Below are 13542 nucleotides of genomic sequence, written 5' to 3'. Positions count from 1 at the left end.
CACGAAGTTGAGCAACCGTTCACCAATTGTCTTCAGTGAGTTGATATCTCACAATAGACGTGGTTTGAACTCCACTGGTCACTGCTTCTCACTAGAGCTTCAATTGACTCACGCTTTCAACTATGAAAATAGTAAATCTCCATAACCCCCCCTTCTGATATGTATTAATACTTCAATTGTCTACCCGAAGTTTGTACTGATTATGTCATTCAGAAGAAAGATGAAAGCTCTATGACCAAATCATCCAACTCAGAGAACAAAGCCTCATCAAAACCTTTTTAAAGTTTATTATCGTGAATTGATATTGATAATTTAAAGCAATTAGTCCTTTTGATAAATGACGATAGTATTGTAGTGAATGAGGACACAGGTGGAGACAATTGAATGTATTTAAGCACAAATTATAGACTATCTCACTCAAATCTGATAACCATACAACAAACAGTTAATTTGCAAAATGACCATCAATGATCTCAATCTTGACTGTTCCTTCTGCAAATATCAGTTCATCATATTCGATTATTATTGTTCATGCATTTTCATACCGATTGCGCTTCGTTCCTGTTCGTTCCTTAACGATCTTCTGCCAAAATACATTTATGCCTGACTATCACCATATACTACTTATGTGGATATTAGTAACCCACACCACAGTGCTATAAGAAGATGAAGATTATCAGAACTATGTGATGATATAATAGCGCAATATTTTTCGAACAATCTGATCACATGTAATATAGGTGGTAAGAACTAGACTAGCCTAGAAATGGAGGGTAAGAGGAGATAAAGGATAATAAAGAAAATAATGTGAAAACAATTTGAAACCTAATCACTCTGGATAATAAGCTGATATTACCAGGGTAGGTTTAAGATGACAACAAACTGTTCTGGAATACACAAAGGGGATTTGAATTTTTGTATGGCTAAGACTTCAATAAACCTTAGTATACTCTCTTTTACACTTTTATACATCACGAAAACAGAGTTAAGATCAATCTTATGGTCTGTTTCAATTATGTGTTTGGCAATAGAGGATGATGAATGTTTATCCTCTACTCTTATTGCGCTATTTGATTCTATTTATTTGTGCAACCATTTTGGTACATGTTCACCCCACCCTAATTTTGAGATCACGACTGATCCTCCCTATGTATATGTGACAACATACACATTTAAATTGTTAAACACAGTGGGATATGACTTTTAGGTTTTCGATGAAGCATAGACTTTGTTCTTTCTTTGATAATGACCTGTGCTGAGTAATACATCTTGTTAATGACTGATTTAAGCTTTTGTTTCAATAAAAGACTATTTGAATCACCTGTAAATGGTAAGGTGATGTAGACAGGCTTTTTTTCTTGTCAAATCTATAGTAGATCTCCCTGTACCATGAACTTTCCATCTATTTATGAATTTAAGGGGATAGCCATTTTCCGTTATTGTTTTGTTTAACAACCTAACGCCATCATCAATAACGTCATTTGTGCAAATACGATCAAGCTTGTTAGATAGGTACATAGTTCTGATAATCTTCGTCTTGATAAGTTATTAGAAAAGCTTTTGAAAGCTAAGAAAATACTGTGAATATACTTTGACTAATCAATGCATACTGTGCGTGTTGCCTCGATATAGCCTTAATTCACAAGCAAAATGCATAGTGGCCAGCTAAGTGGATAACGCGATGTCGTTTGAAACGAACGATACTGTGTTCGAGTCCCAGAGTGAACATCAACGCTGAGATGCAGGTACATTCAGCTAACGAGTCCCAAATAGGACGAAACGCGCGTCCTGGATTCCACTACTAGCCAGTATTCATCTCTGCTTGGGACGCAAATAGTTCTGTCATCGATTATTTATCAATCATCATAAATATTACATAATTATTACAAGTTTTACACATATATATCATTATTTATAATTTCAATTTTTAGGTTATTTAATCTCTTCTATTGAAAGAATCATTCATCATAATGAATACAGAACATCTTGACAACATGGAAACAGTAAACCATTATCTTTTTTATTTGTCCATTTATTCATATTTATTAAAATGGTATTGTGTTTTTTTGATATGGATACATTTATTTCTAGATGTGTCTCGATTCCATGGACGTTGTATAATATGCTTACATGAGAGAGCTGTGATTGTTATGTCCCGTAGATCTCCGACAAATGTAATGTTCCGAAATGACCAATCAGAATACTGATTTTATTTTGATTTATTATTTAGTTAATAGTTCAATATCTCTGATTTGATCATTTACATGCCCGACCGCTACCATTGACCTTGAACTGACCATTTATTTTCAATAAGTGCATCGACTATTCTCAAGCTCGTTTCTAAGTTGTGCGTTGAATTCAAAAGTATCAACCGACTTCTATAATGTCTATATATTGAATAGACGTGGTTTATATATAAGTATACCGGATCACATCACTTACTTACTTACGTCCGTTACTCCCGATGGAGCATAGGCCGCCGACCAGCATTCTCCAACCCTTCCTTTCTAGTTCTATCCAGCTTTTGTTCATTCTTTTCATGTCTGTCTCCATTTCTCGGCGTAATGTGTTCTTTGGTCTCCCTCTTTTCCTTTGGCCTTCAGGATTCTATATGAGGGCTTGTCTTGTGTGGTGCAGTTGGGTAATTTCCTCAATGTGTGTCCTATCCACTTCCAGCGCTTCTTCCTGATTTCTTCCTCCACTGGAATCTGGTTTGTTGTCTCCTACAGTAACTTGTTGCTGATAGTGTCTGGCCAACGCATCCGAAGTACTTTTTTCAGACAATTGTTAATAAACACTTGTATCTTCTGGATGATGACTTTCGTAATTCTCCACGTCTCCGCCCCATACAGTAGAACAGTCTTGATATTTGTATTGAAAATTCTGATCTTGGTGTTGGTTGACAATCATATATGAAGAAGTCGAAAGTGGACTTTGAATAGAAGAGGTTGTGAGTTATAGATTACCAATACATTAAGAATGTTAAGTCGTATAACGGTAGTTAATGGAATAGAAATGTATACACAGTAAACTAGTTACTTAGTAATTATAAAATGTAATTATAATTAATAATTATTCGAACAACTAGTTCCAACTTCTACAATATTCTTTCTACCATAACGCTAGTTAATTAGAGACTGACCAGTTGCTGTCCTAAACATCAATAAGAAGATTCAAACAAACAATACTAAGTGAATTTAAACTTCACCCCATTGAACAAGCAAGTGGCTATCAGGACTCAATAGCTAAGTGGATAAAGCGTTGGTGTTTGAAGCGAACGGTACTGGGTTCGAGTCCCACGGTGGACATCAACTCTAAGATGCAGGTACATCCATCTGACGAGTCCCAAATAGGACGAAACGCGCGTCTTGGATTCCACTTCTAGCCACTATCCATCTTGGCTTACAATACTTGTGAATTAAGGCTATATCGAGGCAATACGCACAGTATGCCCATATACCAATAAGAGACTGATCAATTGCAGTCCTGATCATCAATGGGAAGATTCAAACAAACAATACCAAGTGAATTTATCTATCTATTTGAAGAATCCGTTATAATAGAATCCTTTATTGAAGATACTTTGTCAGGATTTTAGTAATTGTCCAGTAAACTCCTAGTGTGTATATATTTAACGAATAATCAACACTAAGCATGGTACATCACTTCCCGACTAATTAGTCCATGGATTTATACTTCTTGCTGAGGAATGTGAGAAGGTAACTGGCTTAGCGGATTATCGGTTTGGATGATCTAAAAGTGTAATCATAGTGCTCTAGAGACAACTATCTGAGGTCAGTCACAGATATCTAACTTTACTCCCGTTGACGGAAATCTATGTAACAAACTAACATGTACTATTTTTGGGATCAACGTTGTCTAACTTCTTTCATCCTTTATTTAAAGCCAATGGTATTATAAATGTTGGTTATCAAATTGTTTTATTCTTGAAGGTGTAGCCGACTGACTGAAGGTGTATTCATTAGTGTTTAATGTGAAATATTATCCTTTTCTCTCTATTTTTCTTTATTTAGGAAACTATACCTATAACTAATGAAGAAGGCCTATTAAAACGACCAAATCGTAAATTGATTCAATATTTAAAGCGTAAAGAAGTAATTTGTATAAAATATAATTAAATTTATCTAGAAAATTTTAAAAAATTCTCCTCATTATATAATAGGCAAGACGTGAAATAAGGAAAGTGTATAAAGAACGTCGTAAAATCCGCAAAATCCGCCAACAACAACAGCAACAATCATCTTGTATTGTTCATGATGTGAATAATGATACTTGTGTAACAACAAAGAATGATTCAATTCCAATGAATAATACCCTGACTTCACACAAGTCGGAATGTTATAAACGTTTAAAAATGTCCGATTCATTATGTCAAACTAAAGTTGTCATTGATTGTTCATATGATCATTTGATGTCTTTTAAAGATATATGTAAATTAGCTAATCAGGTAAGTAGATAAATCCATAATCACTATTTTTTATATATTTGATAATATGTATATATTATTGGTGGATACGGAGAGTCCACCTAGAGGAGTTGGAAAACCCTCATTCCAAACCAATGGTGCACATGGGCTTACTCTAGGATCCTGAGGGAACAAATGGCGTATGAAATAATCGTTGGTCACCGGCTGCCATAGGACTACATCTCCTTACGATGCTCTACTGCCTTGTGAACCAGACCTTTGGGTCAAAGGCTCCGGGTGTGCCCCCCTAAGAAAACCACTTGCTTCGGTTTGGGCATCCGGGCAGTATCACAGCTCCTGAACACTGATTACCACGACGCGCAATGCTGACTAATGTAGTGGATAGTTGAAAAAGAGTTAGGGTTGGCCAAACCAAAACGTGGCATCAGTGCTTAAAGTCACTAACTTCTAGTCTGAGCCATGTTGGCAGATGCAGACTACTTGGTTGGAGTCTGGATGACTTTCGTAACCAATGATTGAAGACTCTAGGTGACATGGCTCAGAATCGATCACAATGGCGTAGGTGTATACACTCTTTATTTTGAGAATAAAATCGCTTCATATCTATCTTTTTTTTCCTGTACTATGTCCGTATATACAATCTTTCTTTTATATATTACCACCACTAAATTAATTACTATGAATCCGGTGTTGATCTTGTTGTGCTAGCGAGGTATAGCAACTTGGAATGATGCATAAATGTGCCTGGTTCTACGTTGTAGCTGACTGACTGAATTTTAGTGTTGTGTTGAACGAAGAACTCAGGTGGGGGAAGACCAAGCTACCATGGGACTACATCTCCTTACGATGCTTCACTGCCTTGTGGATCAGACCTTTAGGTCAAAGGCTCCGGGTGTGGTCCCCTAAGAAACCATCTGCTCCAGTTTCGACACTTGGGCAGTATCACAGCCCTCACACAAATCGAATGAGATTTGTGTATCTTGTGCTTCCATGTACCAATATATATGTGTTTAAATAATAATAATAATAATTTAATAACCAACCCTATGAGAGTCTCTAGTGCATAAAGGCAAAATGAGTAGTAGTCTCAAATCATCAACTTAGTTAACGATCAAATGTAAATCGGATTCATTTATTTCATAGATTGTTATAATGATTTTGCCTAATAAAGCTAATTTAAAGTTTGTATATTTTTTCTTCATTCTCTAGGTTGCTAATTGTTATTCTTTCAATAGACGTGCTAAATATCCAGTTCAACTTTATATCACCGGTTTAGGTTCCCGTAATACCATAGAAACGAACATCAATGATAAAGATATATCTACTAATGATAATTTGTTATCTGTAGATAAATGTAAATCTATTCGATTATATGACAGATTAAAGTTATGTAACTGTGACAGTTGGGATGTGAATCTATGTGAGGTAAGCTGTTTTATAGATACTTTATATGTTCATCTTTTGACGAAATAACCGAAATTTACACATGAAAAGTGAACTTCTGGAAAGAGTTAATCTAATGTATTGACATTTTGATGGAATTTTGTTCTCTTAGCTGGATGGTTTAGTCGTAGAGCTTTCATCGTCTATCCAGCTCAGAGAACAAAACTCTATCAAAATCACTCACCTGAACTACAAATCTTCTCTACCATCTCAATGTATTGATATTTTTCAAATCTGGTGTATGCTATTATGAAACAGTATATTCAACCTACCTAGATATCGAAGTTTTAAGTTTGTGATGTTGGGGTTCTTTTGGTCCATTGATCTAAGATGTATAAAATCGATATCAAATTGATATTATCAACATCTTTAGGTTAGATGTTCGATCCACTATACAGTCAGTCAGTCGGCTACAACGTAGGACCAGGCACATATATGCATCGGTCCAAGTTGCCATACCTCGTTATCACAACAAGATGACCGTTGCTGCTACCTTGACGTGGTGGTCGGGCTAGCCTATCGTGATGAACCAATCGAGCTACACTGGCTGGAATAATCGTTTCTCAAGGTCCTACCATGCCAGACAGGTCGGTTGAAGAGCGGTAAGACTAAAAGCAGCCAACCCAAAGTTCGAAGGCGAAGTCATACTGCTGTCTGTACAGAGGTGTGACAGCAGTAACGTGTTTCCTCATGACAACCAGCATACCAGCAATGCTGCCTTCCCACAAGAAGGGGTGGGGTTAGAAAAGGTCGACCCTAAAAATGCACACCTCAACTTATCCCATGGATATCCGTCTCCGGCGGTAAGGTCCCAACAAGTACGGGGCTAACACAAAAACTACGCACAAAAAGGTTGTGTGTGACCGACCTCAAGCAGTTGTCCCTTGGGCACTGTGGTCACGCTCTCAAGTGACTCTCAAGATCAACTCTAACCGAATTTCATTTTCATGTACCTCTAGAAGAATGTTTCCACGGTGAATCTATCAATGATCATCAGTTGACATCTTAATCGCTATAAACAAGTTACAATTGTATAGTGGTAACTTGATCAATGAGAGTGTAGTGCCGTGCTTCGTTAATCATTCACCTCGATAACCATTATAATGCAAATCTTAACGATGCATAAAATCAAAAGGTAAAGAGAAGCGGCAACTACAGTTTTATTAGCAAGTGACGAAAGCTCATTCACAACCTTGCATGTGAGGTTCGAATCCAAGACCTTCAGTCTCATACATGAACACTTAACCTGTATACATAATTTACAGATATTATTGTTTATTATCAATAGTAATTTTTTTAGTTAGCGTATTTTTTAGCGAGTTAGTTTTTTACGAGATGAGGTCGCTAACCCTATGCCCAACCCTCCTCTTTAATCCGGTCTTGGGACCGGCAGTAGCCCTTGGAGGGGCTACAGGCGGAGTTGATTATCAATATCTATTTAATAATTTCTACTTTTATAAACAAAATTTTTATCAGGAAGGGTTTTGTCGATATTATAGTAATTTTTAATAGTTGAACTTAGACACTAACACCGTTGGATGCCGGCTCAGTAGTCTAGTGGTTAAGCACTCACGCGCGAGACTGATAGGTCCTGAGTTCGAATCTCGCTCGCGAGGCGGGATCGTGGATGCGCACTGCCATTGAGGAGTCCCACAATAGAACGAAACGGCCGTCTAGTACTTCCAAGTTTTCCATGGTAGTCTAGCTTCAATTGATTCATGATTTCAACTATTAAATCCTTTTTTTCTGTTTTTTTCTTTTTATAGGATGGTTTTACTAAACTATTTCCAGCTGATAAAATTGTTTATTTATGCGCTGAATCAGAATATACTTTACCTGAATGTTTTAATATAAACGATCCATCTAATACCAATACTACCACTAATACTACTCGTATAGATGATGCATCCAATGATAATAATACCAATACTGCTACTAATATTACTGATATAGATGATGCATCGAATACTACTACGACTACTTCTACTACTACCAATAATAATCATCACTTTAATCATGATGATATCTATGTCATAGGTGGTTTAATTGATCATAATCATTTAAAGGGTTATTGTTATAACCAAGCTATAAGAAATGGTTATAGAACAGCTAGATTACCAATTAAAGAAATCCAATTAAATATAAATGGACGTTTAATTTTATCAACTTTACATGTATTTCAATCATTATGCCCTGTGTTAAATGGTACAATGACATGGTTAGAAAGTTTAAAATATACAATACCTACAAGAAAATTAATTCAATAATTCATTGTATATAATAAATTCATTATTATTATTCTAATTGAATGAATAATATATTGTTTACATTTGAAGAAAAAGAATGTTCTAGTTTTGATTCACACGATGGAGTTTAAAGTGAAAGGTACTGGGTTCGAGTCCCAGAGTGAACATCAAAATGTGTGAGATGTAGGTATATCGAGCTGATTAGTCCCAGATAGGACGAAGTGGTGTGCGTCCTGGATTCCGCTATTAGCCACTATTCATCTTTGTTTTTAACTTTCTAATATTAATCAAGAATATAGTATCTGGGATGGACGAAGGTAAACTGCGGCTTGCCTCTGAATGCCGTGATACGGTTGAGAGTGGGAAGGGGGCCGCTCTCTCTCTTGAAATGCTTCCAGTCTCTGCCAGGGAAGTCCTACTTATTTCCTTTTCGTGGCGGGGGTGTTGTTTACGATGTTGAAAGGGCGAAAAGCAAATGCCTAGTGCTTTAACCGTGTTGTTGGGCACGGAAAGTCCACCTAGCGGAGTTGGGAAACCCTGGCTCCCAAATGCCCTGGTACGGCCGAGAGTGAGGAGAGTCCGCTCCCCCTCTCCAAATCCTCTCACATGGCCACGCGTATATAGCCTTTGACAGAGAAGTCCTACTCGCTGTCTTCTGGCGGAGATGTTGTTTACGAAATTGGGAGGACGAAAAGAGAATGTCTGGCAGGGGCTTTAACTGGGTTGGTGGACACGGCGCGTCCACTTAGGGGAGTTGAAAAACCTTGATTCCAATCCACTGGTGCATATAGGCTCCAGTATCCTGTGGTAACAAATTGCGTATCAATCGATCGTTGATCACCAACTACCATGGGACTACATCTCACGATGTTCCACTGCCTTGTGGAGCAAACCTTTAGGTCGAAAGCTCGGGGTGTGGCCTCCTAGTAAAACCACCTGCTTCGGTTTGGGCACCTGGGCAGTATCACAGCCCTCACACAATTAAGTGAAATGAGAATTTTTGTGTAGCGCATATACACCTGGTGACCGCTTGTATCAATATTTGTGTTCAAATAAATAAATAAATAGCACAATGAAGTACCCGAAAGTTGGATGAACTGTTCCTTGAAGTGGTTTATTCTTCATCACACTTTTAGTAGATCACAGCTTAATTTTTGAGTCTCAAATAGTTGGCTTCTGTAAGGACGGCTCGTTGGTAAACTCTAGGAAGCCTTAAGAAGCCCAGAAAGAGCCGGACATATTCCATCCAATCACTGCTAGGGGAATATTCTAGAATGTCGACGTGTAGCTTCCCCATTGGATGGATAAGAATGACCCCTATGTGCCTATTGGTTGACCGAAAAGATGATTTACATTCAGCCAATAACTATAAATACATAAAATTTCTGTACTATATTTTGACACTGTTTTGGGGAATAAAAGTTCCTACTTACTAGTCTTTTGTCTTCTATCTTGCGACGTTGCGGGTTCTATCGTTCAAGTAGTCTAGTAGTGCGCAGCATAGTAAGAAACAAAGCTCTAGATATAACAGCTTCCTAATTAAAATATCTTTAAATAGAGTTTTATAGTGTTGAACATCAATGATGTTTTTCCATCTTTGGTTTTATCGCTCATAACTGTTGTAGATCGTTATGTAGACTGTTAGTTCCCCATGGAGATTTGTTCGTTCCGAAGCCTTCTAACATGACTTTCTAAGAATTGGTTAATTCGAAGCTATCGATAACCACTGGCTTTCCTTAATTTCTCAATGTATTCTCCTAAAAGACCTTACTGTTGCTTTTATAGAAGACTATAAGAATGAACGTTTTCTACTTACCTCACTGAGGTTTTAACTTAAATATACTCATATCTCTTTCGTCGTTAAATCGAGCTTGAAGTTCTCTAATTACATTGTTTTTTCATCCAGTAAAGCATTGATAAGCGTGGTCGTATTACGGACATATCCGCTATGAGTACCGGGATTTTCCAATCGCAACTCTTCTGTGATGACTGATAGGAACATGATTTATTTGTGTTAAGCTTTATGATGATATTGATAGAGACCAAGTTAGAAAATACCTTTATCGTTTAAAGATCCCCATCATATTAAAAGACTAATTTTTGAATGAAGAACATTCTTTTCGATCAATTCTCTTGAGGTTATACAATTCATAGATCCAAATTAATAATCCGAAAAATTGGCCACATTAAGGGTAAAGTACATCGTTTAAGGTTATGGCGTGTGAATTTAGGATTGTCAATAAAATTGCTTATGTTGATATTGACTCATAGAATGTTAACTTGAATCAGCTTAAATGTTAAGATCCATGATCCGAATACATATTGGATCAAATAGGGTGAGAGAGATGATAGTGCAATTACAATTCGATCCCACGTAATAAGGTGGGATGAATGAGAAGTGAATCATCAATTGGGTAGATTAATAATGATGTTTAACCAATAATAATAATGGAAAGATTTATGAATAAAAATAACAGAGACAATTACATTTGACTACGAAAGGTCGTAAGTACAATAGTCAAATTAGGTTATTCAATATCTAAGATTACTATTGACTAATTGGCCTTGAGGTTGGCCAGGGGAGGAGGAGTGGTTGGAGATGTTTCTTTTGTACGCAGAGCTTCAGTTTCTTCACCCGGAAGGCTATTGCTCTAGCCGGTTGAAGGACTTCAAATCTGACAAGCTTTGGAAAAAATTACTGACCCGATAAATAATTGAAAGAATTGGTTTATACTGGCACTATGACCAGATTATACTAAATGGGCCAATATCGAGATGTTCACTTTCTTCATCAAACATATGTTTAGCCACGCTGGGTGTTCGCGACCACGAAAATTTAAATTCCTAGAACTTCGACCAATATTACTTGCTCCACATGAGCAGTCGAACTGTTAAATACAAAATGAGGTGGTCATTCTAGGTAATTCATCTTTTACCCTCGGTGTCACTATCGGGCGTGTAGAAAACACTAATCGTTCACTGGCGTTGAAAGATTTTTGTATTGTCCTACGTAATCTCTGAGTTAATATTTCGCTAACCGCATCCCCTCTGAATTGTAGACGCATGAACAGGGATTTCTTCTTGATCGTCTGTATTTTGCCTATTTTCACCTTCGTGATCATATATTTAATTATAAACTTTCTAGGGTAACCATTCTCCCTAAGAGTATTACGCAAGGTGTTTAGTTCATCTTCAACTATATCCGCTGAACACATAGTGCATATTTGGTAACTAAGGGTTTTGATCAAGTTTCGTTTGTACTGTAGAGGTAGAGAGCTAAAGAAATGCGTATACTGCCTAGTCCAGGTAATTTTTATATTGAAGTTTCTTTTTAACGATCCAGTTTCAGTACTCCTTTGTACATCCTTTCTTTTCAGTCCATCCTATTGAATCATATTCTCAATATTCAATCTACTTCATTATCATTGCTACTACATTATTTTGATCTGTCTTACTACCCATTTTGTTAGTTTTGTGTCGGCATTTTAGTTTAACCTTGGACTGACTAGAATTTGTATCAGGCTCTTAGTTCATTATAACTACTTAACTGGCATTAGTTAAATTATTGTCACTGTGTCCGAATCTCTAGTTCAAATAGATTATACCATAGGGAATAGAGCCTAGAACCTTCCCTGCGAACACCTAACCTTTAGACCATTGAGATGGCATATGATAGTCTACATTTCTAACTCTACTTAATCACAGGTCTCGTACCAGGAAGAGGCAGATATCCAAAACTTCTTGATTCACAACACGTATAAGATCTATCCCTGTCGTGAACTATGAAATTCAACAATCCCCATAAACCCTCTATGCCTGCCTATAAATAGATAATTGTTTTATGGCATAAGACTAGTCAAACAATCTAGTTACTCATTATCGTACACCACCAGTGTTACGACATTACGATTAGTAACAGATGAGTGACCATCACTGTCAACTACAGGATTTTGGTGTTCATCAATCTCGAATTTCACTGCTTTGGGCATCATTAAGATTCAACGATATATTTCAACAGTTGTCTTAAGGTAACAGATATGAACACAAACTTCACTGGTTGTTACGTAAACATACAACCCCCCTCTCTCCGAAGAACATACCAGGAAACGTAAACGACTAAGTATACAGTAAAACAAATCATATTTGTACAAAAATAGATGTATATATATACACATATGAATAATAAGTACTATATAGATATAAATGCAAGAAAAAGAACAAACATAAATCTTATAGACAATACAAAGTATATACAATGTTAACATTATCGTCATCATCATCATCCTGGTTAATGTTTTATATCTCAATTACAGTTTTACAATACACTCCTCCAAACAAGAACCCATTCACTATATTACATCAGATGTTATTCAACATTCCATAGCAGACTCAGTGTTATTGTCATTATTCGGATTCTGAAAAGAAAGAAAGAAACAATAAGGGATTATTTACTTAGTATTGTTTGTTTGGATCTTACCATTGATGTTTTTAGGACTGCAACTGGTCAGTCTCTAATTGGCATATGTGCATACTGTGCTTATTGCCTCGATATCACCTTAATTCACAAACATAGTGAGCAAAGATGGATAATGGCTAGCAGTAGAATCCAGGACGCGCGTTTCGTCCTATTTGGGACTTGTTAGCTGGATGTACCTGCATCTCAGTGTTGATGTTCACTGCGGGACTCGAACCCAGTACCTTTCGCTTCAAACGCCATTGCGTTATCCACTCGGCCACTGAGTCCTGATAGCCACTTGCTTGTTCAATAGGGTGAAGTTGAAATTTACTTAGTATTGTTTGTTTTGATCTTCCCATTGATGTTTAGGATTGCTATCAGGACTCAGTAGCTGAATGGATAACGTGATGGGACTGCAACTGGTCAGTATTTAATAAGGGATTATTATTAAATATTATGAGTATAATATACTTCTTAGGTTGTATTTTATCTTTTATTATAGTTGAAAGCGTGAGTCTGTTGAAACTGTCACCACAAGGAAAAACCTGAAGACGAGGTACTGACTGGCCGATTACTACACGGCCACCCCAGGACTTTTAAAAAACTGTTCATAACGGAACCTTTGGAGTAAAGTGCTTCTTGCATATTTTACGCTTTTTCTCTCTTGTTCGAGTCGCTGTGTAGTTCTAGCTTGGGGGTTACGAGACCAGCTTAGGATCCGAGTATATGGTTCAATCAACATGACTTAACAAAAGAGCAATTGATTTCTACTTGAAGTTTGTGCTGATGATATCGTTCAAAATAATAATGAAGGCTACACGACCTAACCATCCCGCTTTAAAGAACAAAACTTCATCAAAATGTTTGACTAAATGGTTATAGGTATTGAAGTGTTCAATTCAATATTGACAAGTCGTATGTTATTTATTTCAGTTAATCAGTTATAAATA

General features: G+C 36.7%; 2 protein-coding genes across 2 annotated transcripts in view; one reads left to right on the top strand and one right to left on the bottom strand.

The window, feature by feature from the left end:
- Window positions 1-3992: 3992 nt before the first annotated feature.
- Window positions 3993-9781, top strand: Smp_211190 (williams-beuren syndrome critical region protein, putative; the record flags this gene model as incomplete). Its single annotated transcript, XM_018799487.1, has 5 exons — window positions 3993-3995; window positions 4035-4115; window positions 4253-4468; window positions 5657-5872; window positions 9695-9781. The coding sequence occupies 5 exons, from the start codon at window positions 3993-3995 to the stop codon at window positions 9779-9781; spliced, it is 603 nt and encodes a 200-aa protein (XP_018646624.1).
- A 2725-nt stretch (window positions 9782-12506) lies between these two features.
- The window catches only part of Smp_173700 (Structural maintenance of chromosome 3 (Chondroitin sulfate proteoglycan 6) (chromosome-associated polypeptide) (hCAP) (Bamacan) (Basement membrane-associated chondroitin proteoglycan), putative), a gene marked incomplete at both ends in the record, with an annotated part of 35048 nt that continues 34012 nt past the window's right edge, over window positions 12507-13542 (bottom strand). The window contains one exon of the mRNA XM_018799475.1: window positions 12507-12551. Within this exon, the coding sequence (XP_018646623.1) occupies window positions 12507-12551 (45 nt within the window). The remainder of the gene's footprint in view (window positions 12552-13542) is intronic.

Source organism: Schistosoma mansoni (assembly GCF_000237925.1).
Source record: "Schistosoma mansoni, WGS project CABG00000000 data, supercontig 0148, strain Puerto Rico, whole genome shotgun sequence".
Classification (NCBI taxonomy): Eukaryota; Metazoa; Platyhelminthes; class Trematoda; order Strigeidida; family Schistosomatidae; genus Schistosoma; species Schistosoma mansoni.
This window is presented reverse-complemented; position numbering and strand designations above follow the sequence as displayed.